This window comes from Impatiens glandulifera, chromosome 3 (assembly GCF_907164915.1).
Source record: "Impatiens glandulifera chromosome 3, dImpGla2.1, whole genome shotgun sequence".
Classification (NCBI taxonomy): Eukaryota; Viridiplantae; Streptophyta; class Magnoliopsida; order Ericales; family Balsaminaceae; genus Impatiens; species Impatiens glandulifera.
In genome coordinates, this window is record NC_061864.1 from 1,234,874 (window position 1) to 1,252,488 (window position 17,615).

The 17,615-nt window shown below is 33.9% G+C and overlaps 2 protein-coding genes across 4 annotated transcripts; both read right to left on the reverse strand.

Moving 5' to 3' along the window:
• Window positions 1-897: 897 nt before the first annotated feature.
• Window positions 898-7,180, reverse strand: LOC124929046 (prostaglandin reductase-3-like). Its single transcript, XM_047469310.1, has 18 exons — window positions 7,021-7,180; window positions 6,760-6,933; window positions 6,409-6,590; window positions 5,877-5,982; window positions 5,585-5,661; window positions 4,925-5,012; window positions 4,615-4,804; window positions 3,475-3,601; window positions 3,243-3,323; window positions 3,064-3,165; window positions 2,879-2,974; window positions 2,735-2,809; window positions 2,283-2,402; window positions 1,936-2,064; window positions 1,778-1,855; window positions 1,585-1,671; window positions 1,409-1,495; window positions 898-1,320 (listed from the first exon to the last, which is right to left on the reverse strand). Exons 1-18 carry the CDS (start codon window positions 7,073-7,075, stop codon window positions 1,270-1,272), a joined length of 1,905 nt encoding a protein of 634 aa, XP_047325266.1. The 5' UTR covers window positions 7,076-7,180; the 3' UTR covers window positions 898-1,269.
• A 719-nt stretch (window positions 7,181-7,899) lies between these two features.
• Window positions 7,900-16,957, reverse strand: LOC124932573 (protein CHROMATIN REMODELING 25). Of its 3 annotated transcripts, none has more exons than XM_047473226.1 (21): window positions 16,663-16,957; window positions 16,029-16,406; window positions 15,280-15,366; window positions 14,944-15,178; window positions 14,742-14,873; window positions 14,602-14,658; window positions 14,434-14,520; window positions 13,888-13,983; window positions 13,731-13,781; window positions 13,177-13,251; window positions 12,994-13,080; window positions 11,509-11,600; window positions 11,299-11,431; window positions 10,076-10,195; window positions 9,889-10,002; window positions 9,718-9,801; window positions 9,505-9,570; window positions 9,364-9,422; window positions 8,534-8,714; window positions 8,354-8,455; window positions 7,900-8,255 (listed from the first exon to the last, which is right to left on the reverse strand). In XM_047473226.1, the coding sequence occupies exons 1-21, from the start codon at window positions 16,902-16,904 to the stop codon at window positions 7,956-7,958; spliced, it is 2,778 nt and encodes a 925-aa protein (XP_047329182.1). In that variant the 5' UTR covers window positions 16,905-16,957; the 3' UTR covers window positions 7,900-7,955. The 3 variants fall into 3 exon arrangements, with proteins under 3 accessions (XP_047329182.1, XP_047329181.1, XP_047329183.1); XM_047473225.1 differs by having other exon boundaries at window positions 14,742-14,867; window positions 14,938-15,178; window positions 16,663-16,956; XM_047473227.1 differs by having other exon boundaries at window positions 7,901-8,255; window positions 8,534-8,711; window positions 14,742-14,867; window positions 14,938-15,178; window positions 16,663-16,956.
• Between the last annotated feature and the right edge of the window lie 658 nt (window positions 16,958-17,615).

The window sequence follows — 17,615 nt, forward strand, 5'->3', positions numbered from 1 at the left end:
AAGAAGACATGTTTTAGAATTTCTTGATTGGAATGTTGGGAGAAGTACTAATAGAGTTTGTTTGATTAATAAACTTATATTTAGGAAGAAAAACAAATACAAATTTGTTCTATTGTTTGATGTAAACTTCAATGCCCAATAAATTATAGAACAACCATGTGTTTGGGTTAGAATTGTTTACCTTATATACATGCAGTGACACAGTAAAAATAGTAAGAATTTTGCTTAAACAATGGATTGGTTGATTTAGACAAGGTTTTGTCTATGGTATAAGTTAGCCAAATCAGATATAACAATAGCTGTCTCTTGAGGACATTGGGAATAGAGAGCATATAAAATAATTAATATAGGAAACCCATTAAATAAAACAAACAAAAAAGTTACACATTTGTTTGACTTATTAACAACTTTTTTGTAAATGATTCCATAATGATAACTCACAATCCTTGGACTGAATCTAATTTAAATAAAGTTTCACATGATGGATGATGGGTTGCAAACAGGTGACTTGATTCCCTCCTGTAGTCTTTATGGTAATTTTGAAGATATTATTTAACTAGATAATGGGACAAATTTCATCAAGGAAAAACAAGACATTAGTTGTCTAATGTTTGGTCACCCATCCGGTTAACAACAATATTCTGAAATACATGGCTCGCATTTCCATTTCAGATCACGAAAGTAAGAACAATCCCCACAAGAAAGTATTAGAAAAATCAGCTTTGTCATACCAAAATTTTTCATATTTCCACAATGTGTAATTGATTTGATCAATCATTAAAGAAATCAATTGAAGGGCCGAGCAGTTCTTATATGCCATGGAGGGTTGTGAGTTTTCCTTTCGGCTCTAATAACGAAAATGTAAACATCTAGAATAAGATTGTATTTTGTAATTAGTATGAGCAAGAACAGTGGCATAATAAACCTCATGTGCCTCTGTTTAATTTTATTGATAGGAAGAGAGACTTTTTTTTTTATTGAATTCAGTTGTAACATGTAATCATTCTATACCTATTTATACAAGTATAGGTATTATTTAGCGATAAACATCTAACTACCATAATTATCTCTAATTCTAATCTTTATTGACTGGACATTGACTTGGCAAGGTACTGCTGACTCGGTACTGATGTGGCGCCAAGTCACACTGTTCTTTAACATCAAATGAAATCTCACTTCACTTTGAATGTTGAATTTCATGCAAAGAACTTATTCGAGGGAAAGGGTAATTTTATAAAGTTGCAATTTATTCTTAGTTCAGAATATCATTCAGAGTTTAGACACCTGCTGACTGAAAGATGGGTCGATGCAAACGACAACCTGCAGTAGAAGCAATAAATTGTGAGTCTCTATTACACCACCATCACCACAAAAACAACAAAAAATTGGTGTGAGTAATATTTCTTACCTTTCCAACACTTTTACCAGAATGAAGATATTCGACTGCATCTGCCACAGAGCTCAAGCCTACAAAGTTTTTTGGATCTACAGAAATCTGTAAGACAATCAAAATGTGAGCAGATATATACACATTAAGTACAGGTTGTCTAATGAATCGAGGTGTAGACAAAATAGGGTACTTACCAAAAGTTGGCCAACCGAGTAAAGATGAAAAAGTTTGTCCAGATGTTGCTGCCAGAGATGACTATATTGCATCAGGAAAAAACCAGCCTACAACCAAATGTATCAATTTCTAAGCCAGATTCCAATCCAAATACAGTAGTGTTTTTGGCCAAAAGAGTACACAATTCACTGGATTAAGTAATATTCAATTTACCAAAGTTTGACTCTTGGCTAGTAGATTCTCGCAGAGGCCGGTATAATTCAAAGGCTTCCAACCATGCTCTCCTTGATACTGATGAACATCCGATAATATTAAGACCATTTAAATAAAATCTCCGTTGTTGACTTCTAGAAGACAAGGTTGAATGTTACCTGAGAAGTCATTCCTATAACGACCATCTTTCCATGAATGGCCAATGCATTTAAACACAGATCAAACATCTGACCGCCTACTGATTCATACACGATATCAACACCTTTAGGATACTCATTTTTTAGAACCTGCAAATGAAAAAATCATTAGATATTTTCTCAACCGCATTTCTGTTTTTAGAAGAACAACAAGTAGACATATATAATAGTTCAGCTTCATTTAAAAAATCAAAATAATTGAAAGTCAATTTCATCTATCTTGTCAGTGATGCTACAAAATAAACAAACAATCCCATCTATTGATTGGAAAGAATCAGTGAAGTTATTTATGTGTATAGGAGACTTACCGTTTTAATATCCTCTGCTTTATAATCTATAACACGATCAACTCCCAAATCTGTCAAAAACGCAGCCTTTTCTTTGCCTCCACAAGTTGCAACAACTTTATTTCCCGCTAATTTTGCAAGCTGGCACAAAAATCACAACAATTATACATCATTATTAAGCATAACAAAACCTGCTTAAAAGCAACCAAATATCTCTCTTTCAATCAATTCAAACTCTTAACTAAAATGCCTAAAGAAAATCTGCAAAAAGATAAATTAAACTGCAACAAATCAGGTCTGGGGAGCTATAAAAATAATGGCATCCTTTACAGAAAAGATTTCAGTCAAATTTATCAATCAGGTGTGGATTCATATGGGATCACATTTAGAAAAAAAAAGTGAATCTGACCTAAGATTTCTTTTTTTATGAAAAAACCCTAGATCAAACAAGCTCTTAGAGTGAATAAGTGAACCTGTACTGCAAATTGTCCTGTCCCTCCTGCAGCTGCAGTTACAAGGACAACCTTTCCAGATTCCATATATGCTGCCTACAAAAAGCCCATGTAATTTGTCAATAAGAAAGGGGAGTATTCCGGAGGAATTAATTCCTTTTTTACTTTTTCAAGAGCAATTGACGGTGTTAGTCCACAAGTGAGCATTGCAACAATTTCAGGATCAGGTCTTGCCACAGAAAGAATGTGTTCCTCAGGAACCTGCAATAGACAATCCAATTTTCATGACTTGGAGTTTAGAATTCTCTCAACAGTTCAAATATAAATCTTTTGTAGAGAATAAATTCTACCATTTTATATTCAGCATAGCCTCCAAACGCAATAAGGGCAGCCGGAGTCCCAACTTTCCAATGATGGACTGATTCTCCAATAGCAGCGATTATCCCCACAGCCTTCATAATGATGAATATAATTAATTCAAATAAAATGAATCAAGAGTGAATTTTTTACATGATGTCTTAGTACATACCTCAAAGCCGGCATCAAAGGGAAGAGCCGAAGCCAAGTCTGTTTTACTGCCACTAAAATAGTGACCTGAGCTAAAATTAACCTGTCAAACAATGCAAATGCTTGTAACTGCTACGAAAACAAGCTTGATCCAAACTGATCAAAATTATTGTTCAATCATGTTGATGAACAATCATAATCCTCCAAGATTTTAATTAATCAAGAAATTAAACATAGCAGATCCACAGACATACATCACTAGCATTAACACCAACATAAATGACTTTGACAAGAACATGCCCAGGTTCGATTGGTAGCGGAACAGGAGTTTGCACTATACTGGTAGCACTACGGAAATTGTGGCTAAGTGTATCAACAACTCTGCAGGAACAAAAATAAAGGTTAAGGGTTTACCAATGTAGGATTTTGAAGGGAAATGGGAGTTCTTCATATATTTTAGATTGATTTAACTATTACAAATGATGATACAATTTATAGGCAATACAAAAGAGGCTAACTGAAAATAAAACTTCTTAGATAAACATTAATAAGCTTTCTTCAGAAGACAAACCACTCTCCAACTACTTGGAGTCAATGGTTCTTAGAAAGGGAAATGGACTTTTGAAAAAGCCTAGTTTGAAATTTCCACACTGCCCCCTCAAACAAGGCAGTAAATTCCAGCCTAAACGAGGAGACCCGGAAGATCTTGATTCAACTCCAAAGAGTGACTTTGGAGGCTATCGCCAAACAATGGATCAATGTCAAAGCCCCTTTGAATTTTGTAGGGAAAGAAGGGAGAGTTCCTCAAAATATATATATTTTGGATTATTAATTATTATTTATTACAAAGGATGTTACAATCTATAGACAATACAAAAGAGGTTAACTAAATGATAGAACAACTTCTTATATACACATTAATTATTGAGAAAACAAATCAACCTACAACTTGGAGCTTTTTTTATTTTGGGTTTTTTTTTAGGTTTTTTCTAAATTTTCTCTCCATCACTATCATTCTAACCATCAAATCACCTAATCCATCGATTAAAGTACTAAAATACCCTTATCTTTTTTAAATATAAAAGGACATTTTAGTAATTTATCTTAAACAAATCTTAAAAAACTCATTTTTTATCCAACAAAGTTTTGCATAAATCCCAAAATAATCCTAAAAAACCCAAGATCAAATGAGCTCTTGGAGTAAATGGTTCTTGAAAAGGAGAGTAGGCTTCAGAATGAGTCTAGTTTGATAATAACACAACCCACAAACAATAAAGAATTACTTTATGCCCTACTTCATCTTTTTCATTTTGGTCAAAATGTCCTACTTCATCTTCAAAGTCCAGAAATAAGAGTAGGGTTTTCTTCTGCTTACAGAGATTCATTTCACTTACATTTTCTCAAAGCTCTTAGGCAACTGAAGATTCAGTTGAGAGATAACTGAAGACTGTATTCGAAATTTAGAAGAAGGCAATCTATATTTTGCTTCTTCCATAGGGGTAGGCCAATATTCCAGTCCCCTACGGTTTGTAATCCACATACATGCACCGGCTTTGCTCTCGTCACTAATGAGTTCAAAAGCACCTAACAAATATATATGAAGCCTTAGAAAGGTGTGTTGTACTTTGGTTTTAGAGTCCAAATAAGTAACACAAAAACATCTACTAGAGATAGCAGGAATAGTAAAATGCATTAAACAAGTACCTTTAATAATTGCTTCCATTGGCACCCATCCACCCATTTGCTCAATGAAACTAGAAGGCATTTTTGATACTAAATCTGTTTGAACAAACTGCAGAATTAATTGTAAATAATCAATTGAACTAGAATCATTTTGTAATAACAAGATTACATAAAACCTCATCCTTAGCATAAACCAAAACTGAGGAAGTAACCTATGAGCGATAATACAGTTGAAGCAAGTTCAACAATAGAAACTATGATGGTTTGTAGAAAATCTTGCAACAGAATCAGCAAGGAAAGAAGCTGTGTCAAAATCAATCAGCTTTAGGTTTGATGTCAATCCGAATAATTAGAGGATTTGTTTATATTTGATTCTCTTGTTATTTAATTTGAGAATACAGAAGATTTTTTTTTGTCTGCCTCCAAAACTCTCTCCTCATTCTCTAGTCTCTACCATATGAGGTAGACTTCAGATTCTACATGGTTTAAGACGGTTATGATCATTTAGACATCACAGAGTATAACTTGCTAAGTTTGATAACTTCCACAGACTCTTTCTTTTCCATATTTGATCATCTATGATCTCATTCATGGAAATTGAAAGTTCTTTTTTGTCTTTCATACCTACAAATCACTATTTTTTAACCACATGAAGTTTTCCCCTTTTTAACAAGCACTCACCTCAGGGCAAAGCACGTTTGCACGAATACCATGCCGCTTGAGTAAAACAAGTGACCTAGTGAACATGACAACGCCACCTACAAGAAATAAAGTTTGTCAAAAGGGGACAAAAGGCGTACAAGCTTTATACGTGGATATTTCATTTTCCTGAATAAAAGCTGAGACTGCTAGACAGTACATTTGCTCTTAAAACTTTAACAATAATTTCAGCTCTTTATTAGCATGACACTGTTAGACAGTACATTTGCTCTAAAGGAATGAGAAATGGCATGGTAAAACACGGAACTCGCACCTTTAGATGCAGAGTAGATAGGATCACCAATCAATGGATAAAGACCTCCGGAGGAACCCATATTTATGATAACACCAGGTTTTTGAGCAGCTCGCATGGTTTGTATCTGGTAAAGAATATAATCCATAAATGCAAAACACATGTCAGGTCAATTCCCCATGGAAAAAATAAATAAGAACAACCTCAACTTTGGTGAAATAACTTTCAAGAGAATTGAGAATACACGGACGAAGAACATGAAACTGTAAAAGTATTATTCTTGAATTAAATTGCTATAAGTTTAAACTATACTTTATATAGCGGTCTAAAAGAAGTTAATAAACTGTTTAAATAACTGCTACTATTCTAGAATAACAGCGACCGTGTTCAATTAGAGATTCAACAGTGTGAATTTATCCAGTTGGGTATGAAAAAGCTTATCATACTTCATTTGGGTATATGGCTTTTAAAAAAACTCTTATGTTCAACCCAGTTTTGGGCAAATCTAAAGGACCTACTGATGATAAAGATGCATAATAGAATGTAAGCATACCGCGAGGCGAGTGCTGTCAATAACCGAAATGAGATTCACATTCATGGTGTGTCTCCATGGATTAGTACTACCAGGTTGATCTTCATGGAATGACATAGGAAGTGAAACACCAGCACTATTAACACAAATATCTAGTCCCCCATATGTTTCGAAATGCTTTTTAAAGGCATGTGACAGTTGTCCTACGCCAGAAAAGTAACATTATTGCATACTTGTATTTGGAAAGTTAAAAAAGTATTTAGAGATGCAAGGAATTGAAAATAATTTTCAAAAAAAAAAAAGAAACCTGTCATAGTATAATCAGAGCTGGAACTAATTTAGTCCAGTACAGTACAGATTGTAAGTAAATACCTGCATTTGTGACATCGCATTTGATAGATAAAGCAGATTTAAATGGCAAATCTGAATGGAAGATGGCATTCTCCTTTTCAACAAGGGATGCTACTTCTTTCCCTTTCTCCTCAGAGAAATCAACAATCGTGACAAATATGCCTTTCTTTGCAAGAGCCAAACTGAGAGCTTTCCCTGTATGCAGAAGAAGAAAAAGAAGAACATCATAAACAAAGAGAAATTGGAGCTTCTCTAATTTTCAATGAATGTGGGCACACACACCAATTCCAGCAGCACCGCCTGTGACGAGAGCTGACAGGCCTGGTTTGAGCTCCATGTTTTCTCACTTGTTCTCGCAGTGTTGAAGCTCGTTCAGAGAATGCAATGATTTGATTGGGTTATTTGTGTCGTCATGGATCATTAGTAATATATGGTGATTGTCCTCGTCGTCATCTATTTCTTCCATTTCCCGTCCTTTGCTTGCTTGATGTTGACAGATCAACTCCTCTCCACTCAATGGAGACTTCTATAATCAGTACCTAGGACCGACCCTGGTCTGCTTTTATTTAGAAATTTCAGATTCGGCCGACCGGGGAAGTTTGGCCTCTGTTTTGATGTAAACCAGAAAGCATAATACTAATAGTAGAGCGGGAAAAGGGATTTATTTTCTAATAATAATAATAACGATTTCATGCATTTTGTTTAAATTTGATGCATGAGTAGTGACTAAAGCCCAACTTAACATCTACTAAGACGTTTTATTGTACCAAATAATTATTATTATTTTTTTATATAAAAGAATAATAATAATTTAAATAGAGGGTTTTTCTCTTTTACTCTATTAGCTAAATATTAAAATAAATTAATTTGTATACATAATTGTCAATAAGTTAAAAGGCATGAGTTTAAGATCATGATACTTTCCTAACATTCATAAAATTACAAAATTGTGATATTTATTTTGAGATGACTCTATCTAGTAAAGTAGTATGGGGTTGGTTGGTGATTGTCAATTTCCAACTCCTTTTTTCTTCTTTCGTTCACTCTTACTCTAATCAGCCAAAAGATAGAAGAATGCCGCAAAATTCAAGAATGCCTAACTAATTAATAACTCTTTCATAGCAATGGCTGGGTCTTGGCCTCCTCTTGGGGACAATGGGAAAATAGAGCATGTGAATTATGTAGGAAAACAATTATTATTATTATTATTATTATTATTATACAAAATCATCTTCTTCTTTTTTTGGGGATCCAGATGATAATCTTTTTTGAGGAAGTTGGATATTACTAATTCTAATTGGTGGTGTGTTATTGTTAAATGAAGGTGTTTTCATCGATGATTTCAAAAGGAAAGGCCTTCGCAAGTTTTTACTAGTGACAGGAAGCCTCCTCAAACCGGAACAACCAATATCATTCGTAGTCTTGATTTCTTCAGCTTCATTTGTTATTTTCGTCTGCTTCATTGATTCAATCGGAACTAGCTTCCCACTCACTTGATTTGTGAAAACAAATGTCACCTGCAATTTATTTATTTATTTTTCAGATAATCGACCAAATTCATCCCATTTGTTAGTTAGAAGATCTCTAATAAAGCGAGAGATCTAGATGTATATACCTCATCTCCCGCTGAATCTTGCAAAATAACATCTGGAACGGTGGATGATGGCGAAAAATGGTGCCCCCAACTACCCAAGTCCTCTTCCAAAGGGGTTCCTATCTGAAACCCATGCAAACAAAATAGGAATGATTAGACATCATTCGATACACCCTACAAAAGACAATTAAAAAAACCAACCTGTTTTTCTGAGGCTCTTAATTTATGTAAACAACCAGTTATATGAGCAAATCCCCCTGTGTCTTCTTCCTCTTCTTCTGCGCCATTCATCTCACCTAGATGGTCGGCAGGGCTATCTTCCACTGTAATGTCATTGGTTCGACAACGACTGCAGTTCATCTTTTCATGAATTTCAGACCTGGTACCAGGCAGAGTATGAAGTTAAAAGGTAAAAGAATGTAAGGCCAAACCATACAGTAAATTAATCTGAGACAAGGTTTGGATTGCATTATGAAATTGAGAACACAAAAGATTATTCGTGGTAAGGAGGATGAACATGGTAACATTCTTTGACTAGAAAATCATTAGAAACCATTCATTTATCCGTTGTCAGGTTCTCAAAATTAACTTGTTAATGCCAAGGTCAATTGGAGAATTTTGGGATCAATGGATTGAGATGATTCCGACGATTCTAAATCCTGATAGAGTTTAAAGGATTATTTTTCATTTCTTTCTCAATCGCTTTTAAAGGGTGGGAACATCAATGGTTGGGAGATCTTTAAAATGGTAGATGAAATGATTTATTTAAGTTTTAGTCTTTGTTTGTTTGTGTTATGGTTCTAGTTATTTTACATACACATTTTGATTTTTTTTTTTCCTTTTATGTTTTTCTTTGGGAATGAGGGCAGTCAATCTGTTGCTCTCCCATGAGTGTAGCCTTGGCGCCCTCATATTTTTACGCAAATAATACAATTACATTCGATTCCAGCTTTTGTATCGAAAGCGATTCCTTAATACCAAGAATTTATTCATTACCATTTTTCTTTTATAATAATGGAAAAAGAACTAACCTTACATTCTCATGAAATGAGAATAAATCACGCAGATCTTCTGAAGAGAGAGAATTTCCCTGAAAACATGACAATGTGTCATCATCTACAGTGCCATATTAGTTTCAGTATCAGGAAATTACAGTCAGTTAGTTAGTATACATTATCGTTTTGCTCCTGCTGAATAACTTTTTGAAGCCCTTCCTTTGACATTTGTCGCTGGTAAACCTAGAAAGGACAAACAAAAAGAAAAATTGTAAATGGACCGAGTGTGAAGACTCGAACCTTAAATACATGAGATTAGATTAGAAAGGACAGAATATTAAAAATACTAAATAACCTTAGCTTGTTTTTGAAATATAAAATAGAAGTAACCTTTTCTTCGATGGTTCCAGTGCTCAAAAATCTATATATGTAGACTCTCTTTCTTTGTCCATCTCGCCATACTCTCGCAGCAGCCTGCATATCATGAACAGCCTATGAGTATCATTGATGATGAAAAACATGAATTTCTCTCAAAATTGACAACGTTGTTTAAGCAATTGCCTGTTTATCATTAGCAGGATTCCAATCAGGATCAAACAAGATCAACCGATTCCCTCCTATCAAATTGAGACCACATCCACCGGCTTTGCTGCTCAAGAGAAATGCAAACTCATCCTGACAAGACACAAATTCGAGTTATTTCAATTTAAGAGATTACTAGATTGATCATGAAACTATTATTGCATACCTTGGATTGATCATTAAATTGGTTAACCAATTTTTGTCTTTTACTGATGGATGTTGTTCCATCCAGTCTTAAGAATGGATATCTTCTTTCGCGGCACAATTGAGCAAAAAGGTCCAACGTCTATTAAACAACAATTCATAAATTAAGAAAATAGTTTTTTATGTAAATGAAGTAGAAAGGAAAATATGCAAAAACTTTGGTCTTGTTTAATGTGGGTTATTTGGAATTATTTCCAAATAAACCAATATCCGAATAACAATCTACTCATTCATCACAACATTCAAATCATCAACAAAATATCCTCTATTTATAAAAAAATATAATATATTTATACCCATAATGTCTTTTTTATTGCCACTAGAGTTTATTATATAGAATAGGCTAACACAACATTCCACTGTCATGACCCCTACTTAAAAAATCAAGGTATTTTTAATGAGAATCGGAACTGAGACTTTAGCCTACTCTTTCCACTAGCCATTGGGTGAGTCAATATCCATAATGTCTTTTTACTTAAATAACCTGATTTTCTATAATCTTCAAACAAGGTTATTTGCAAATAACCACTTGGTTATTCAAATAATCCTATATCAAACAGGTCTTGGTACCCTAGCTCAAAGTTTATACGTGACTCAAACAGAAAAAGGAGAAGTGCATAGAAAACAAGTCAACAAAGATTAACCAGAATAGAGTCTACATAATCTAGGGTGAGCTGTAAATGTTCTTACATGGATATTATGCCATAGGTACTTGACAGAATGAGAAATTCATTAGTAAAGTTCATAAATTATGGCTATGCAGTAACACTCTATGAAATTCAATTGTATTCTTTAACCTAATAACTAAATGTATTCCGAACAGAAAAGAGGTAGTAGCATTATTGATGGAATTTAAGCAGTAAAGAGGTAGTTGAGTTCACCAATCTTGAAGCAATAACAAAAGAATTATCATTCATTCTGCAAATCTTTTTTTTCCTTGGCAGCATTAAGTAATATGGAGAAACAGATAAGTTGTTAGAGAAGTGTCCAAAAGTAGAGAACATAGGTAGTCTTTTTTTCTCAGAGAAACCAAATACATGAAATAGATCTCATGAAAATTGCACAAATTGAATACTATAAAGTTCCATCATCATGTAAAGCCCAGAGAAATCCTAGATGCATACTTTTTTTCCAAGAAAAATCATTAATGTGTACTTGAAACTGCAGCCAATTTGACCAACTAACCTGAGTGTAATTTGATACTAAGACTATCCGGTCATCAGTTCGTCGACGCAGATGAGCTAGTAAGCGAGATAAAACATGCATTTTCCCAGATAATTCAACCCACGTACCATCTCCACCAGTCCAAGTTCCAGATCTAAATGATAAATAGTATAATACAATAGGGTCAAAAGGAAACAAAATACTATAGGATTAAAATTAAGAACTAGTTACCTTCCAGAGAACATTTCTGGGGGGAAAAACTTCAAACAATTCTCAAAACCTGATGTTCCTGGCTTCCCACTTTTTAGTGTATCATATATGAGCTTCCAAATCAAGTTAACCAATGTGAGGAAAAAGATACATAAAAGGATATTTTTAGCATGAATTAAAAAAGTAAAGAGAATACAATATAAGTAATTCTGAAAATCAATGACTTTAACACTGATAAGCTGGAATAACGTTAAATTAGTAAAAAACTTATAAAAAGTCAAGAAAATTTTGATACATGTTAGTAGTTTCAAGATATTCAAAGCCAAGAAAACTGACCAATTAGACTTTTCGGAGCATGGAAAATTCCAATATAGAAAATCAAGGAGGGTGGTATTATTGAGAATATGTTGTTCTAATAAAAAGCATTAAAAAATATAGGATAGTACAAATAGCACAATGTAATAGTATCTTAATCAAATTAGTATCCCTAATCGTATCATAATTATCTTATATTGTATGGTATTATTCTAATCTCATATTCTTAAGAATATAACATAGCTATTTTTTTAAGAATGTAGCATATCTAAAATTCCAACACCCTTCAATAATCCAAGTTGGAAATTTTACGATGGACTTTGATTTACAACACAGGCTATGTCTACGCTCATAGGTCTTGTTCTTACCTATATTGCTGTCTCAAATGAATTGTCTCATGCCTATCTCGTCTTCAACAACTTCTCTTTTAATTGGTTCATCTCTAGCTACTTCGTCTGTCACCTCATAATGATTATAAATAGATAGATAGGATGCTTAAGTTTGGGAGAAATCGAGAGCAGTGGATTGGAGTTTAGTGGATTCTAGTGACTTTTATTTGGGTTACTTTTCAGCATGGTCTTGTGGGGTGCTTATGAGGGAAGTTTGAATGATTGTTTAGAAGATTAACTTTGGATCTTTGAGTTCTTTTGTGTTATACAACTTATAGCTTTCGATCATTGGAAGCTATTTGACTTTGTGTGTGAATGGTGTCTTTCTCCTTCTTATCTTTATTGTTCTCCTTTCCTCATTACTGCTGCTTGTACTCTTATGTAGCACTTCACAACTCACTTAGTTATGCAAGGTTTAACTTCTTCAAAAAGAAAATCTATATTATGGAGAATATGTTGTTTACATAATAGATACCATAAATACATAGAATACCACAAGATAATAATTTCCTAATCAAGCCAATTCACATCTAGTTATCCTTGATCATATCATAGTTATCTTATAATATATCATATCCAAGATTTCAACAAGCAGGACAACCTGCTCGATTTTTGACTATCATGGTAATACTAAGCACAATAAGAAGAAAAAATTACAAGACATAAGCTAGTGATCTTTCGTTCACAAGCAAAATCACATTCGAAACTAAAAGACCTCTCTCATAACGTTAATTTGCTTTCATGATTATTGAGTGGATAATGTAGACCTGAAAGGAAGAGACCATGTAAAAGTTATTCATACCTTTGGATGATTGCACAGTTTCTTGAGAGCTGTAATGTAAGCCAAAATTGCTGACTTTTTCTTTTCTTCATCAAGTGCTCTTTTGACCTATAGTTAGTCAACACATGAAAACAAACCAGATAATTTGTGAAATTCAAAACTGGTGTGCGTCAAAATGCAAATTTGCACAAAATAAATCCCTACATTCTTTGAATGGATAAAATGGTTGTATAGTTCTGTTTGGAGAGGAGACAACTTGCAGCATACAACTTCTACAATCTGCACCCACAATTTCGCTAGGAGTTACATATCAAAATATGACCATTTTAGATTAAACATAAAACCTGCGGAAATAAAAACTTAAGAAAAAATCATTCATTTTGGACCGAAACTATAAGGCCCTAAATTCTTTCCTTATATGACACTGTTGCATAACCCACGGAAAGAGGGTGACCCAACTTCTTTGTGGCCTTAAATTTGCAACTTAATTGCAATATTGTATTTCTAAAAGCATAAAAATCAGATAAGATTGTTGTGCTCATACATACATGAGGAAAGAGAGGATGATTGGGAAGTAGTCCAAGCAACTCAATGATACAAAACCTTTTGAAATTTTCATAGAAATAAACATGATAAGGGCACAGAATATGTATGCAGTGTGAATGAATCAATATAAGATCAATGATTCTTCCATTGCACACGTCATATCAGAAGATATTTATCTGTCTGGAACTAAATCTTCTGTAACAATGTCGAACCTTAGGAGGTAAGTGATTTGATAGCAGCGCGTTGGTCCTCCGCAATATGAACTGTAGGAGATATCAGAACATATTGAATAGAAGCCAGTTAGAGAATTGTACAAAACAAAATATGAACGCTTCATGAAAACCAAAGAAAGAAATAAGAAAGATTTACCTGATTCACCTTTGTACTTAATTCGGCCGAGCGCAGCATACCAAGCTTCTTTTCTTCTTCAGTGGCATGTGGCTCTCTTCCACAAATAATTGGTCCCTGTCTCGACCATATAGAAGGTTAATAACATTGATCTCTTTAACCTTCCACCAAAGAAAAAAAAAAGGCTGTTTAATAGAACCTCTTAAGTTCATCTAATTATCTTTTATGCAGTATTTATACAGCATTTAGTAGCATCAATCTTTATGGGATCACATGCATGCGAGGTCTAGACTTAAGAAACGGGACCTTTTAGACGTTAAATTAAAGTATGACATCAACTTTAATGTCAGGAACATTTTGCATGGAAAAAAGTTCTGTTATGAAGATATTACATACACACTCATCAAAACAGATCACTACCAAATGACCCGTGCCTGAAATTAAAGCATTGCTTAGGCAACAAACAGCACATACCAATCACAAGACTTGACACCTAACAGCCAAACCACAACAGTACAAATGCAATAAATTGAATGAAACTTCAAGAAGTTAGCAATAATAACAGACCTCGTAATGCTGTCGAAAATACGCAGCATCACCCAAGATTCCAGGATTCGTGAAGTTAACCATTGCAAAAAATTCCTCCAAATCATTCTGCAAGTCAATATAATAAATACTAAAATTTAGCAGCACAAAATAGCAAGAACATTTTATCAAGTGCTGGTTGGTATTGACCTGCATCGGAGTTCCTGACAATAGAATCCGGCGTTTGCATGGCAGAGCGGCTAATGCCTGAATAAATCATCTTCATCAACTACTCACCATGAAAATAAAAAACTTCAAATCTACTGTACAAAACTGATTAATTATCTTACTCGATTTGTCAACGTTTGATCATTTTTCAGGCGGTGAGCTTCATCGCATATAAGAAGATCGCAAGATCCCTCGTGACTGAACTTTGCTGAATGCAACCGAAATGTTTCATATGAAACAATTAATACCTGTAAGAATTTCATATAAGTCACTTTATAAATACAGCAAGAGGCACTGAACATGCTTTATTTACTTCACCTGCACACGGCTACGAATGCAAGTGAAGCTATCAATCCCTGAGATAACATCCTCCCTTGAACTTTCATTCAATGCAATAAGTTGGACTCTTTCCCCTACCCACTTCTTGATTTCAGCTTCCCAGTTACTCACAAGACTAGTAGGTGTCACAATGATTGCTTTTTTAACCATTTGTTTTCCCTCAAATCCCTGTTGAAGAAGTGTATACAACAATGTAATTGATTGCAAGGTCTTTCCCAAGCTGCAAAAGTAGACACATGATGAAATTTGAAAACAACTAGAAACAGCCAAGTAAAACTTCAGATCAAGTTATAAAGGAAATCAATACGGATTATATATTACCCCATATCATCAGCCAGAATGCAACCATATATGCTGGAAGCACTGTGTAGCCCAGCAACACAATCAAACATGAATTGAACTCCCTCTCTGCATGTAAAATGATGAAAAGAAAACATTTTTTAAATTTCTTACTAATTAATTAATAATATGATACAAATCAAAATAGAAACTTTCTTATAATTCCAACTGATCTTCAAAGTCAAGTAATGACCAATGTCAATCTTTTGAAGAGTACTTCTAGGAAGAACTGGAGCTGGCATGCTTTGTATTCAATTGCATGTTTTTCTATTTCATTCTTTCTTCCTAGCTTGTACGTATTCATCTTAGCAAATTATTTAATAAAAGCTTAACCTTCTGAAAAAATCCAAGTGATTGCACACTTCTGTAAATCCAAACTGTCTTGCATGATAACTAATCAGTTTAACGTTACAAAAATAAATTAATCTGTTTATTTGTTACCATTTGATAAATAATTTGGTAAATCCTGAAAAAAAAACCTCTAACAACATTCAGAACCAAGCAGAATATGGTTACCACTTCTTATTTCTATCATAGTAAATGCAACTTTAGCGTGTACTTAGTAAACATCTCTATTTTTTCAGAAAAGAAAAATTTAAGAACCAAGCAGGGAAACAAATTATTAAATCACAGGATATTTACACCTTACAAGATGTGCATAATGAAATTCTACAGTTCATTTGACAAGAAGACAGTGAGATAGAATAGTATCATTAGCATCACGAGGTTACCTCTGGTGGGGTCGGAGATAGCGCACAAGCAGTGGATCCACTGTTATTGGAACCAAATCAGTTGGTCCTTCACATTCTTCGGGTAACCACAGAACCAACGGTTCAATTCCTGGAGGAAGAGTTACATCTTCCACCGGAATTACTTCCTCCACTGTAATATGGAGATTCGTCTTGATGGCAATTGGAACCAAAACAGGTCTAGTTGATCCCCAGGGAACAAACCTTTTGCGTGCCCACAGACGACGAAAGAGCTGATCATTGTTCTCACTGTAACCGCTTGAGGATGGTTGCTTAAACGGCTTTTTAATAATAGCATCTCTCTCAGTCACTGAGAGAATTCTAGGAAGCAGCGATTGCCTTCTTACAAATAGGTTACCTCTGAAATTAGAATAACAATTGTTACAGTATAATATGATGAAACAAACACCTGAAAATCAGCATATAATTCATTTTATCTAGGTATTATCAAATTGACAATGATAAATCAACGTTGCAGCGCAATTGGTAGAAGGAAGTATTGAATCCATGGATGAAAGGGAAAAAAAGCTTCTATCGCACGGAAGGTCGCAACGAGTACATTATTACATTATCATAGCTACAAAATTAGATTGATAAGGAGATAGACCAAATCTACCTCACAAGTGCGTCTATATTTTGGGATTTGCTATCGCGTTTCGGCGGCGGATGACGGACGGTGGCTGGTTCTTCATCAAGATCGCAGTTGCCATCACTATCACTATCGCTATCGCTATCAATATCATCATCATTTATGTTGTCGGCATTATCAACTTCTTCTTCTTCATCGCAGGTGAATTCATCACTGGAGTAACCTGGATCAGAAGGAGATGAAGAAGAAGAAAGAATTTCCTCTTCCATGATAAATCCCCGACCTTCTCTTCGTTTGCTTCGGACAAGCACCGTCTTCTAACGAAAGTCTTCAGTCCACTATATATGTTCTTTTCGGAACTGGCGGGAATTACGATAGTTCAAGAGATTTTACCATGGGCCTTGTTATAGACTCGGCCCACTTCTGTTATTAGTCCGTGTATAATACGCTACTTGTAACGCTGAACTATTTATTTATTTAAATATATTTTTAATTAATCAATTCATTCACATTTTATTTATTTTATAGATATTTAAAATATCATTCAAATTCTTTTAAAATAAATAATCAATTTATTCACTACTTCAAAAAGTATGTAATTCTTTTAATCAATTACACTCAACTCATCTGAATTTTGGTTATTTTGAGTATTTTTTCTTTTTAAATATAATTTTTTTTGTAAATATAAGTGAGTCATGTTATATTAGTTATTTTTTTCCGTTAATTTCTTGATATTTCATGCAATATTTGTTTTTCTTAAATATTTCCTTAATATTTTTATACACATTAATCTTGCACATATTAATTCTATAAAAATATAAAATATTTTAACATTAATTATGAGTCAACTCAGTAAATTGAACTAAGTTAACTCAAATCTCTATATATATACAATGATGTTTAATTTTGAAAGTGTCTGGATTGTCGGGTCGAGAGCTGTGATTAATTTGGATATATATGTGAGTGTAAATGGATATTTG